At 39.8% G+C, this 12,875-nt stretch overlaps 1 protein-coding gene across 4 annotated transcripts in view; it reads left to right on the top strand.

The window, feature by feature from the left end:
• Positions 1-12,875, top strand: part of dlgap2a (discs, large (Drosophila) homolog-associated protein 2a) — a 141,225-nt gene that overhangs the window by 78,040 nt on the left and 50,310 nt on the right. For 2 of the 4 annotated variants that reach the window (XM_048191070.1, XM_048191068.1), the window contains one exon: positions 7,821-8,968. In XM_048191070.1, coding sequence (XP_048047027.1) covers positions 7,889-8,968 — 1,080 coding nt within the window. In that variant the 5' untranslated portion in view covers positions 7,821-7,888. Of the gene's footprint in view, positions 1-4,919; positions 6,264-7,820; positions 8,969-12,875 lie in introns of those variants that run through there. The other 2 variants (XM_048191067.1, XM_048191066.1) reach the window with 2 other exon arrangements.

The following is a 12,875-nucleotide window of genomic DNA, read 5'->3' as shown; positions in this document are numbered from 1 at the left end:
CATATCATTCGAACCGAATATAATGATTTGGTGAACATTTTATGGTCCCACGCCCAGGGAGGGGCGATATTATCGCTTGCGATAAATACAGTTGAAAATTCTCCTCATGATAAAAATTTGTCTCCTCGCGATAATTACGATAAGTCTAGTTGCTGACGTAGTTTCGTGCGTGACTGATTCACTGTTCACGTGCGGAGTTAAAGCAGAATTAAGTAACTTTTTTTATCTTCATAAATAGTTTTCTAAGTCCTTACGATGGTTAATTGACTTGTAGTGGTGTGTTTGAGGTGTACCCTACCCTAACCCCCTCTGGCACGTCTACGCCAGAATACAGCACTTGCAACTTGAGCTGCACAGACCCAACACAATCTCGCCTCATGTTCACGTTCACGCGAGAGTGACAAAATGCTTTACGGTAATTCAAAAACAATGTATATATTATGACTTTATTAGACAATTTCGAAAATTATCCACCTCCATCGAGTGTACTGTATTTGCAAATTACCCACCTCCTCTTTCTTGTACTGTATTTGCAAAACTACTGCGCTGGTGAGCGTTGTAGTCGTTGTAGTCCAGAGCTGCGCTTGGAGTATTTACGACAGTGTGATTCACTGAAGGAAACTGTAGGGGGAGCTTCGCAAATCTTACTGAGTTCCGCTTTAAAACAAGCATGACGAAAGGCAGACGTGAGGCTGAGGAGCAGCTTGTTGTTAAGCGAGGAGTTCCTTTCACAATTTGGAACTGGTTTGGTTATAGAAAATCAGATGCGGAGCAAACTACCGTAATCACTATAAACAAAAGTTCGATGAATGAGCCGTATGTCATTCACGCCGTCATCACCCGGGTGTTGATGGCGCGCGAGTGCAGATGAGACCTGAACATCTCACGTCGCTACTTTTTAAACTAAACTCATTTAAACCTTGCCAGTTGCCACTTTAAACTGTAAGACGCAAAAGAGAACTTTGCGCGCGCTGTGAGGAGATTTGTGTGTAACTCATCCGAAGCGCGTACACGGAGAGCTGCGTCACAGATATATTTTGTAAACTATCTGAAGACATAGTTGGGATTTACTTTTTGATACAGTTAGGGCTGTTACGGTCGGCATGACAACCGCGCCACCGCGGTCGTGTGACATATATATATATGAGGTCGCGTCCGTCATTTTGACAGATTACTGAGGCTGATGAAGCTTGTAAATGTAATTCCCACCCCTGCCCAGTAGGTGGTGAGCGCGCTCCAGTGTGGCAGCAGAGCGCGAGTTCAGTCTCCAGAATAAAATGATGCGTTTGATTACACACAGGCAAGCACTCAGTTTAGGTATATTTTATAATAATAAAGTTATGATACTTATACTTAAATAATTCAGTTTCTAATCCAGTTCGTTTTGTTTTAAATGGTTCGTTTTACTATCAAGTTTATGGTATATATATTGGTATTTATTGAGTATATATCATTGGTATCGTTACCGCAATAAATACCTGAAATTATCGTGATAATTTTTTTAGGCCATATCGCTCATCCCTACCCACGCCTTGACATATATTTATAAAAATACATTTAGACCGTTTAACATAGTGATTGCTATCAGGATATGATGAGACTTTCAACCAGTATAACAAAAAATGTTTCTGTAGAGAATCACCTTTAATATTGTGATATGGTAAATAGCTTTGCTGAAGAGCTGAGATAAAGAGTGCAAGCTTTTGACTTTTTAGGTTAAAAAATTGTGATGTATGGTACAATAGGTGCTGTTCTTGGAGCTGTAAAACATCCCTCTTTTGGGTTCTGACTTCACTACCTTTGTATCTTTAATACTTAATAATTTCATGGAATTTCTTAAACTGTTTCTGTCAGTTGACACAGCTGAAGATACTTTATGTACCGGTTACTGTGTTAACTGCAAATTTTATTTGAACTATTTTTTCTTCTTCTTTTAAAGATTTGCCTGGGAGTCTGGCTTTGAATGTCACCTAAATAAGTTACTCCTGAATGATTTCCTCTAGCAAGCTGTTCTGTGTTCTTTCCGTGTAGTTCCGTGTAGTTTAGACACTTTCAGGCCAGTTGCATTGTATGGACCCACCAGCTGCAGGTTTATCGTCATGATTTATGAAACACATTTCACCTCCCAGAATCTGCTGCAGCAATTTTAAGAAATGCAGTACTGCCCTGCATTTTACAAAGACACATTTTAATGTTTTTCAGTATTTATTCAGCATTCAGCATTAACCAACAATCACTAATGTTGCCAAAAATCAACTTTCATTGAAAATGAACGACTTCTTGTTGCTTTGTCACTGAAAATCGGTACAAGTGTAAACACCCCTTAAGGGATCGTTAGTCTAAGAATTATTTATTAATATTTACAAATGGTGTTTTAAAATTTCCTATAATTTTTATAGTCCATAAACCTGTCTATATGCCAAATATTTGTCTTCTGCTGTAATAGGCATGTTTTACCACGCTGAGCAGTACCAGGCACAGATAATAGCCTTCGTCACAGTAATGCTAATTCACTCCTTTACGATAAGCATTTAACAGGAACTCACTGGGCTTATCAGACTCTAGGAATCTCTCTCCTGAGCAGGAGAGAATGATGTCCTTGCTCTCTAAAAGTGTTCATATGAAGTGAGATTGTTTGAGAGGGAAGAAAAGGACTGCTGTGGCAATCACTTTTGAGGGGGGTGATTAATTGGAGGATTAATTGTCAAGCTGGAACAAAGTAGAACATTGTGGGAACATTCTGCTTAATGAAGCATGTTGGAGTGACAAAAGAGAGATATCTCCTGCATTCATATGGTTTCTTACACATAATTATGCTGCCTCTTAAGATACCTTATTTTAGGCAAATTCTAAAGCAGCATTGCATGTAATCCCAGAATGTATTGTAATAAGGTCTGAAATGATGGAAACATAAATATAAATATATCTTATACTGTATATATTCAACACTGAAATTACTTTTTTTTATTCTGGAAAAGTTAGTCAAAGGTGTAAGTAAAAAAAATATTACCCAACACAATACTTTATGTTATGGAATTTATTTTTTTTTTTGTTTATTATTACTTATGCTGACATCTAAATCTATTGAAATCAGTTGCGAGTCTATTGGGTTCACTTATGAGGATCCTTGTTGGTCACCAAGGAATATGTAGTCTATAGGCATCTCACTTGTTTTGTCAGAGCTGTTGTTGTGGCTGTGCAGTTTTAACAGTTCCATCAGGTCTCACTGCCACCTTTCTCTGGTGTTAATGTGGTGGATGGATCATTTGTCTTCACTAGCGCTGCTGTAGCGACAGAGTCAGCAAAATAAGCTTCTACCTGCTGCCCCCTATAGAGAGACAAGAGAAAGAGAAAGAGGGAGAGACGCGCAGGGGCCTGTGGCTGATTGCACTCATGCTGTTAGTATGCAGGATGCTGCATTGAGCCATAGTTATTCAGCAGGGACTGTTCAGGGTATGAATCCTGAAATCATAAGACGAGGTGACAGGAAGTGCTTGAGGCTGTAGAGCACTGGCGAGCAGTGCCATAACACTCACACAAATATCTAGAGCCTCCTATGACCTCCTTTGAACTCGTACTGAGATCAAGGGCTCTCTCCATCCACCACAAGGAGGAGACTATCAGAATACATGGCAAGAATAAGGCCTAATTTTTTTTATTAAGGTCTTCTTAATGAATTGGTCAAATTGGTTCATGAATAAGTCAGTGATGAACTCTACTCACTCACTCACTCACTGAATCAAGGTTACTGCATTAACAGTCTACTTTTGGTCGTATGCAGAGCTTGACATTAACTTTTTTGCTCACCAGCCACCGTGGCTAGTGGTTTTCCAAAGTTACCAGCCATTAGCATTTTCACTGGCCACAATTTTGACATTGATACCATGGGGGGAAACTGCCATATAGATATTTTTAAAGGTTTAGTTCACCCAAAAATGGATGTCGGAAAAGTAAAGCCCCTTGTTTTATCTCCAGAAGCACTGTAAATACTACTGTAATTACGAAAAAAAAAAGCATCAGTCCATAATAAACGTAATCCTTACGGCTGCAGTGGGTTAATAAAGGCATTTTGAAGCAAAGCAATGCATTTTTGTAAGAAAAATATCCATATTTAAAACTTTATAAATTCAAATAAATAGCTTCCGGTGGACGACCATACGCATACTGCACAAGTTGATTTGGGTGGAAGAGCAACTTTTGACCTGAACACAGTGGCTCAATGACGAACGCAGAGGCGCAGAGGAGAGAGCAAAACAAAACACCGGTCACGAATTAGAAGTCTAAAACAAGAAATTTTAAAGAGAAATGTCAGAGGATTTTGATAAAAGAAAAGATGAGCTTGAGTTTGTTGCCCAGCCCGATTTGTTTGAACCGTGAGAGGCGTCTAAGCTTACGATACTCCTACATCCTGCGTCATACATTGTGTCAGTGGGTTTGGCCCTCATTTGGCGCAAGTCGAGTTGAGCAGTATGCGTACGGTCATCCGCTGCAAGCTAGTTATTTGAATTTATAAAGTTTTAAATATGGATATTTTTCTTACAAATATGCATCGCTTCACTTCAAAATGCCTTTATTATCCCACTGGACCCGTATGGATTACGTTTATTATGGATGGATGTTTTTTTTTTGTTCAAAATGTAGGCCCCCTTTCACTGACATTATAAACCTTGGAGGACTAAGGATATTTTTAGATATATCTCCAATTATGTTTGTCTGAAAGAAGATAGTCATATATACCTAGGATGGCTTCAGAGTGAGTAAATCATGGGATAATTTTCATTTATCTCTATCTCTTCATCTATCTATCTCTTCAATATTATCTCATACTTTGGCAGCAGGTATATTAGGCTGCTGTCACTTTAAGACCTGACACGGGGATCCATTATACTGTTACACATGCATTTTCTTTCTGAACTGTTTATGTTCACTTAAAACATAACTGATTGTGTTTACGTGAATACTCACCAAGACTAGCATTTTGACATTATTTTGTGTTTATTTGACTGTTTATGCGCAATATAAGCAGCAAAAAAGAACTCAATTTAGTACTGAGACAGAGACTGCTTTATGTACGCGTACTTTGGGTGTGGGCACAAAAGTTGGAACGAGCAAAATTATGCCAATACATGCAATTCCGCAATCAAACATGCAATCATTTTCTTCAAATTTACATTGTTGCGGCACCTGTTTTCACACTCTGTCTGAACGCTCTGTTTTCGTTTTGATTTCTTTAAAGCCCCTCCTTCTGAAAAGCGTAGTCTGCCTGGATTGGTCAGCCAACCAGTCTGTTGTGAATGGTCTGCTGCTTAGAGCTTGTGTCGGAAAAGTAAAGCCCCGGCATGTTTTATCTCCAGAAGCACTGTAAATACTACTGTAATTACGCTAATCTTCACATGTGAGACTTGTGATGGACATTTCACAATATTACTTTTTTTTTTTTTATCCATCTCTTACATTCTTAGGAAGTCCATGCAATAATGTGTTTCAAAAACAGCGTTTCCTCAACAGCCTTACAACTACATTTGTTTGGGGTGAGCCAAGATAGTCAACAGGCGGTGTTATGTAAATGTGTTACATGCCGTAGTTACATTATGGAAATAATAGCTGGGCTACAAACGAGGCGTTCGAGGCAGGTGCTTTCTGTTGGAGAGATTCACTCCCTTTGGCATGGACTTTGTGCTTTGTTAATTTCAGTCTGCAATCTGTGCTTCTCTGTTATTGTCTCCAGATATTTCGCTGCAGTTGTGTTGGATTTGGATGAAGGAGAAATAATAACAACAACATGCTGCTGCAAGACTATTACATCTCCAGTGAGACCAGCACCATTCTGGTCCTGTCAGTTTTATCCGTCCCTTCAGATTCAGAAATGTAACAGTGTAGTTATTGCAGAGCCTTCTGGGAGTTAAGGACACAATCGCATTGCTTCGATTTTCTGAAGAACAAATCTGATTCTTTGAAGGTTCTTTGCTTTTAACCTTTGGAAGAACCTAATCAAGCGGCCGTATTGGCTGGTGTTTACAGACAGTGATCCAAATAGGACCGTTTGTTCTGGATGTGCTTTAATGTGATTCTCTGTGTTGTTCAGCCTCTCACAAAGTTTCATTTTAATGAAGTGCTTCTTTGTGATTCACTATCACTCTAGAATATTCTTTCACATGCTCGGAATAAACAAACTTGACATTCTCCTTTAGGTCCTCTTCAATCAAGATGGACTTGGGCATCATTATGGTGTGTGCTGACCTGAGCTAAAGATCTCCTTATGGGTCAGTACTCTGTGCTCTAATTAAACACAAGGGAGGATTTTGAATTGGTTGCTTTCCAAATTCACACCAAGATGTTTTTGCTTTTGTCTTTGTCCCAGTTCCATGCTGCCAGTGTGAATCAGATAAGCACAAGTTTGTCTTTTCTGGAGTTTGTGTGTTTGTTAGAAATAGAATAGACATTTTTGTATCATTATAAATGTCTTTCACATCACTTTTGATCAATTTAATGCGTTCCTACTGTGTACACAAATTTAAGTTTAAGTGTACACAAATTTTTAATTTGTGTTGCCGATATATTGTAGCTGTTAGTGGGCATATACAGTACTGACACTTGGCTATACAAAAATTTCCAGCTATTGATGCCATTATAGAAATTCAGTTTATAATAAGCTATAGTATTCATTTATTGAGATAAAGTGAGTAATGTTCAGTTGGCCATGAAATGCTAAACATAAAGGAAAATAATCTTCTGTCTGACTATGTACTGTGCTTTGCATTGTGGTATGACCTTGGTACCATGTTTGACTCTTGTGATCAAATTCAAGTCATCAAAGGTCTGTACCAGCTTGTAACACTTTATTTTAGGAAATAACTTGCTTTTTTTTTTTTTTTTTAAACAGCTTTAATACCTACATAGATAAAATAGATGGTTAAATACACTACATAAACATACTTGGACAGAATGTGAATATTTGCCAAGTTATGTTTCTTCACTCTGACACAAAAGAAAACTTTAAAACTGTTAATAATGTCTCAGTTGAGATTTAAACAGAATAGAGTTTGAGTCCTCACTTTTGACACCGAAAAACTAATTAAACCTGACATGTTCTGTGACAGTATTTTTTCTTTACCAATTGAAAAATGACCTTTATTTTAATATGCATTACCCTGAAGTTTCACCACATGAAAAATCCCATTAATCACCTGTGTGAAATGACATATGATCCAGCAGCATGAAATAGTTATGTCAGAAAGGGCAAATGGCTAGATGTGAAAAACAGCATCTCTGAGCCTTAGCTCTGATGAAGTTAGCGGCAGGCTGCCCATATGTAGCTGTGATGAAAGATCACAGTGAATGTGGTTTTAATCTCCGAGCAATGTCTCTCAAGGACAACCGCTGAAGCACCTCAAAGTGCTCCCTCCCTCTCCGGAGCCGGCTTTGACGGATGGCCCAGCGGTTCTGAAATGATAGGCTATTATTTTACTTTGCATTGGATAAATGGCAAGGCTTGCAACTCTGTCCTTGTAAGGCCTGGCAGGACCAGATGGGGAGGATCGGCGGAGGGCTATGGGAACTGCTTTTGTCCGGACAACATTATTTCATTCCATTCATGAATTGAAGTGTTGTGTTTCCCATTGCGAAAATTCAGTGATTTAGTAATCCGCTTGTTTGAATCCCACCACACTGTTTTGCAAACATCTTTTAGTGCTTCCTATATTCCCATGGGGAAATGTCTCGAAATTTAGTTTGCGGAAAGGTTGAACAAGGTCTAAACTGAGGCTGAATGCCACACTCACTCATCCTCTCTTCTCTTTTCCTCTCTTTGTCTTTCATAGATCAGCTAGATTCATGGTCTCCACCGCCGTACTTCGATGAAGACAGCTACCCCTCCCCTCCCAGGAATATGAAAGGTTTATCAAGCGGCCGTCCTCAACTCACCTTCACATCAGGACACACCTGTGGGCTGCCAGACTGCGATCAGTCCCTTGATCACTTGCAGCATGTCGGCCCCGACCCTCGCTCTCCCTACCTGCTCAGTCCGACCGAGAGCTGCCCTCTGGATCCACACCGCTGCTCTCCCCGCAGCTCCATCCACTCGGAGTGCATGGTGATGCCTGTTTCTATGGCATCTGACCACGTTTCCAGCAGCACCTTTCCCAGAATGCACTACAGTTCACACCACGACGGCTCGCGGGATGACGGCTCCACTTCTCACGGTGGCAGCGGCGGTGGAGGGGTCGGTGTCAGTGTTGGCGGTGGGGGCGGCGGGTCCGGGAAGATGAACCGTATTCCTGCGAACCTCCTCGACCAGTTTGAGAAGCAACTGCCGATTCATAGAGACGGTTTCCACACGCTGCAGTACCAGCGCACGTCCGCCACCACCACGAGCAGCGAGCAGCGCAACGAGAGTCCCGGGCGCATCCGCCACCTGGTGCACTCCGTCCAAAAGCTCTTCACCAAATCCCACTCGCTCGAAGGGTCGTCCAAGATGAACGGCACCAAGGGAGACTCTCGCTCAGACAGCGGACACCACCACCACCACCATCACGGACATCACCATGGAAACCACAAACACAGCAAAAGGAGTAAGAGCAAGGAACGCAAGTCAGACTCCAAGCAACGCTCAGGGATAGCAGGCTGGTGGAGTTCTGACGACAACCTGGACAGCGACAGCACCTACCGGACTCCCAGCATCATGAGCCGGCACCACGGAGATCATATCACTCACTGTTACCCAGACACGGGCCATGGGCACTTTGGCGACCTTTCGCTCAAGACCTCCAAAAGCAACAACGACGTAAAATGTTCAGCATGCGAGAGCATCGCTATGGCCCCGGAGGGCAAATTTATGAAGCGCAGCTCCTGGTCGACGCTGACCGTCAGCCAGGCTAAAGAAGCCTACCGCAAATCTTCCCTCAACCTAGAGAAACCATCCATGCCTCAAGATCTGAAGTCCTCCATGAGGCCTTGTCATTATTTGCAGGTGAGATCTCGTTCATGAAGCTGCGACTGCTGGTAAAGACAGTGGTTCTCAACCAGGGGACCTCAGCAAACTTCCAAGGGGGCCTCAAGATGGCTTAAAATACATTTAAATTTAAGTAAACTACAACAATTAAAATGCAAGATATTTCTTATCTTAATTCACCTTCTCAACAACTCTTTTTCTTTGAAGAACCAGGATTCCCACAATCTAGAAAAACCTGGATATACTGTATGAGGTAGCCTAATTATAAAAGTGTGATTTCTATACATGGAAAGGTCATGTAAATTAATAAAATCTCCATGGCCATTTCTATATATGAGCATACATTTTTGCCAAGCACAAAAATGTTTTATATTGTAATAAAAAATGTGCAGAGTGTAAGTTTTAGCGGCATCTAGCTGTGAGGTTGCGAACTGCAACTAACGGCGCACACCCCAGCACCCCTCCCTTTCGGAGAAGCTACGGTGGCCGTCTGGATGACATTTCTTCGTCTGAGAGAGCAGAGAGTAGCTTGTGTGCAGCAATGAGGTTTCTTCTTACTTCTAACAAAGAACGTTCTCTGCTTCTAATAAACCAGACGACTCATTCTACTACTACTTTGTGCGTATTCAACGTAGTGACAATGCAAGCTGCCTATAAAAACACAAACGATTTAGAAAAAGAACAACATAGTGACGAAACGCGCTCTGTAGAGCAGTTTGTCCATTTAGGGCTGCTGTAGAAACATGCCGGCGCATAATGGCGTCTTGACATGGAGGGGGGACCTGCGGTGTATGTGATAGAAATGGCTCATTCTAAGGTAATAAAAACATAATGGTTCATTATGTAAGGTCTTTATGTACCACTGAAAACATAGTTATGTATATTATACTTTAATTCTTATTCCGAAAATTCTAATATTGAAGTGAACAATGGGGCCCTTGGAGTAAAAAAGAAAAATTGAGAACCACTGCTCTAAGATGAGATTTTAGTGTTTCAGTGTTTGCGTATGTGTGGGGAGTAATGCCGTTCATTTTTAAAACCAACCTCTGTGTGGCTGCTTTCTGATCCATGGCTTATTGATGCCTGTAGATTGTTGTTTAGTATTCACAGGGTTCCCAGCAGAGTCAAAAGTAATAGTCCACTGAAAGGGTTGTTACATAGGTGGGAATATGTTTTTTTTTTTTTTTTCCTGATGGAATATATAGCCTGATTGAAATGTGTGTGTGCTGTTGTTATTGTGAAGGGCTAATGTACTAAATTGAGAGGCAAATTTATTGGTCCTGTCACTCTGACTAGACCAGTTTGTTCCTGTTATTTATGTACAAAATTGTTGGAAACAATGAGTCATATTGATCAGCATTGATCTTTCTGTGCTAACGCGTGATTTTCCAAATGTATCACATTTTGTCGAGATTCATTACTCATGGTGCTGTCAGACCACTGTAAATAGCGTCTTGCTGTTTTCTAGTTCATTTGTACAATTAGGCCTGTTTATCCAACATATAGATGCTGGATTGTCACAGGTTAGAATTGTAGCAAAATGCAATCTGTTTCCAAAATTGTTTAAATGAATCACATATCTGTCACAGTAGAGTACAGCTTACAATACAGTATAAATTGCTTGCCCTGATGGGATCATTATTGTGTTTTAGTACATGCCTATGGCAGATTTTAAAAGTACTAGGACTGCTTTAGCTAATTAATCTCATGTTAGAATTTGACTGTTGTTTCAGCCTCACATTATATTAAGATAATGCTTTATTCTTATTTAGAATAGTTGCCAATAAAATGAAAACTCATCCTATTTTCTAAACGCATTCACTTCATGCATGATGATTATTTTTTTGACCTTGTAATTTTAAATCTAATTGTCATAACTTGATCTTCCAGTAAAATGACATCCCTATCTCCGGGAACGTATGCCGACGTATGACTTGGTTATGTTTATGGTTCTTGAAAAAGAGGACAGAATACTGTATGAAGTTTCCTGCACCACTTATTCAGCAGCACCACTGCTGAATCAACTGCAAAATATTGGATTTCATAACAAATGACTCTTATGTGCCAGTTCTTTTTAGTGAATTAAAAACATACAGCATGACTGTTGTCTGATATCTGAACTAATGAATCTAATGAGTTTTTTATAGTGAATATGGAACAATCCGTAATCAAATTCGTAATGAATGAATTTTATCATTAGTATTCTTAAATTCTAAATAATAATGAATTAATAACAGTAATACATTGCATTTATGCAGCTTTTAAAAGGACGTTGTAAACACATTTTGGAACTGGAACTGGATGAATTTCCATCCATCTGGTGGACCAGCAATGAGGCCTGTTCACACCAAGAATGATAACTATAAAGATAACGATAAAGATATAGTTCTAAAAATCATTCTAAATAAAAAGAATATCACTGTCCACACCACAGCTATAACGATAAAGATATAGAGAAACAATATAATTGGAATCACTTTCAGAACAATTTTTCCCCCAGCTGTTGAATGATAAAGCACTGACAGCCAATCAGAATCTGTTCTAAGGGCTCGCACATTTAAAATGGCAGACCTCATTGCTGGCGGAGAAGAATACTTTAAGGAAAATGGTTCTGGAAAACGATCGGTCATACCTTCGGAATTAATGGTATGAAGTATTAACGGAGATGAGATCATTATGCCAGGCTATCAAACAGTGTAACATAATATTACCTCAGGTATCCAGTGCTAGTTTCAACAACATGCTGTCTTGCTTGCTTTGAAGTGTTAGCGAAGTGACTAGGCATTGTTTTTATTCAACTATATTGACTTAGTCAGCTAAATTCACTGTTGGATTAGTTTGAATTTATTAGCTATTCACTCGAAACATAGCATGCTGAGGACATCTGCTGGTTAAAGCTGTGTAAATGCAACAAGAACAGCATAAACGTTGTAACTTGCGCACTTTGAAACTGCAGCGCGTGAGCTTAGAATAAACAGACCATTATCGTTCGTTGGTGTGGACGCAAATATAGTTATCATTATAGTTATCTTTCTTATAGGGTCTTATCGTTCTTATAAGGTCTATAGCCTTTATCTGGTAAAGCTAGTTGACCAATGTAGATTTATGTAGCCAGGATGAGAGACATGGAAAACACAACTTATGCTGGTCTGTCAGAACTAGTTAGTGTTCCAGATGTCTGACTCAAGCAGTTAGATCAGCAGGTATGCTACAATGGAGAAAAAAAAACACCCATAGTAAACATCTGCTGACACAGCAGCCTCCACCAGTCCTGGACTTATGCAATAGCTCAGCAGAAGCAGTGAGGCTTATGGCCCCATTGAGATAATTAATGAATGGATGGATCTGAGTGTTTCCTCAGGGAAAGAAAGATTCCAGAGATCCCAGAAAGAACCTAAATTAATATTAAGTTTTACGTTTTGGAGGCTTGTGGAGATGTAATTCGGGTCCCACTGAATGAACTTAGATGATTCTGAGTCTATATCCTATGCATATTTTGTGTCAACAATGGCAGTGACAGAAGATTAATCTGCCTGATATTATGCTGAAGTGAATCAGCTACTGTTATGCTGATACTGTCATTGGTCAGTGAGGTTAATAGCTGTGTATGTTGTGATTAGTAAAAAAAAGAAAGTCTGTTGGTTAGTGTGCACAAATTGTGCCCAGCCTTTATCTGGTTGTCCTATACTTCTTGTGACCATACGTCTCATCTAAATCTAAATTTGTCAGCTAAAATTTGACAAATTTGTCAACTTAATCTAAATTTGTCAATGGCGTTTTGGTAAAGCTTGTTATGTATAGGATTGAGTTATTGACAGCAAACTTCATATAAAGACAAAAGTGTACCTTTACAGGTCACACAAGACGCAAAATGCTCAAAACTTGAGCAACAGATGTGTTTTTATTTTGGTGAAAGTGAAAAACC

Source organism: Megalobrama amblycephala, linkage group LG5 (assembly GCF_018812025.1).
Source record: "Megalobrama amblycephala isolate DHTTF-2021 linkage group LG5, ASM1881202v1, whole genome shotgun sequence".
NCBI lineage: Eukaryota > Metazoa > Chordata > Actinopteri > Cypriniformes > Xenocyprididae > Megalobrama > Megalobrama amblycephala.
Note: the sequence above shows the minus strand (reverse complement) of the source record. Positions and strands in the feature narration are given on the sequence as shown.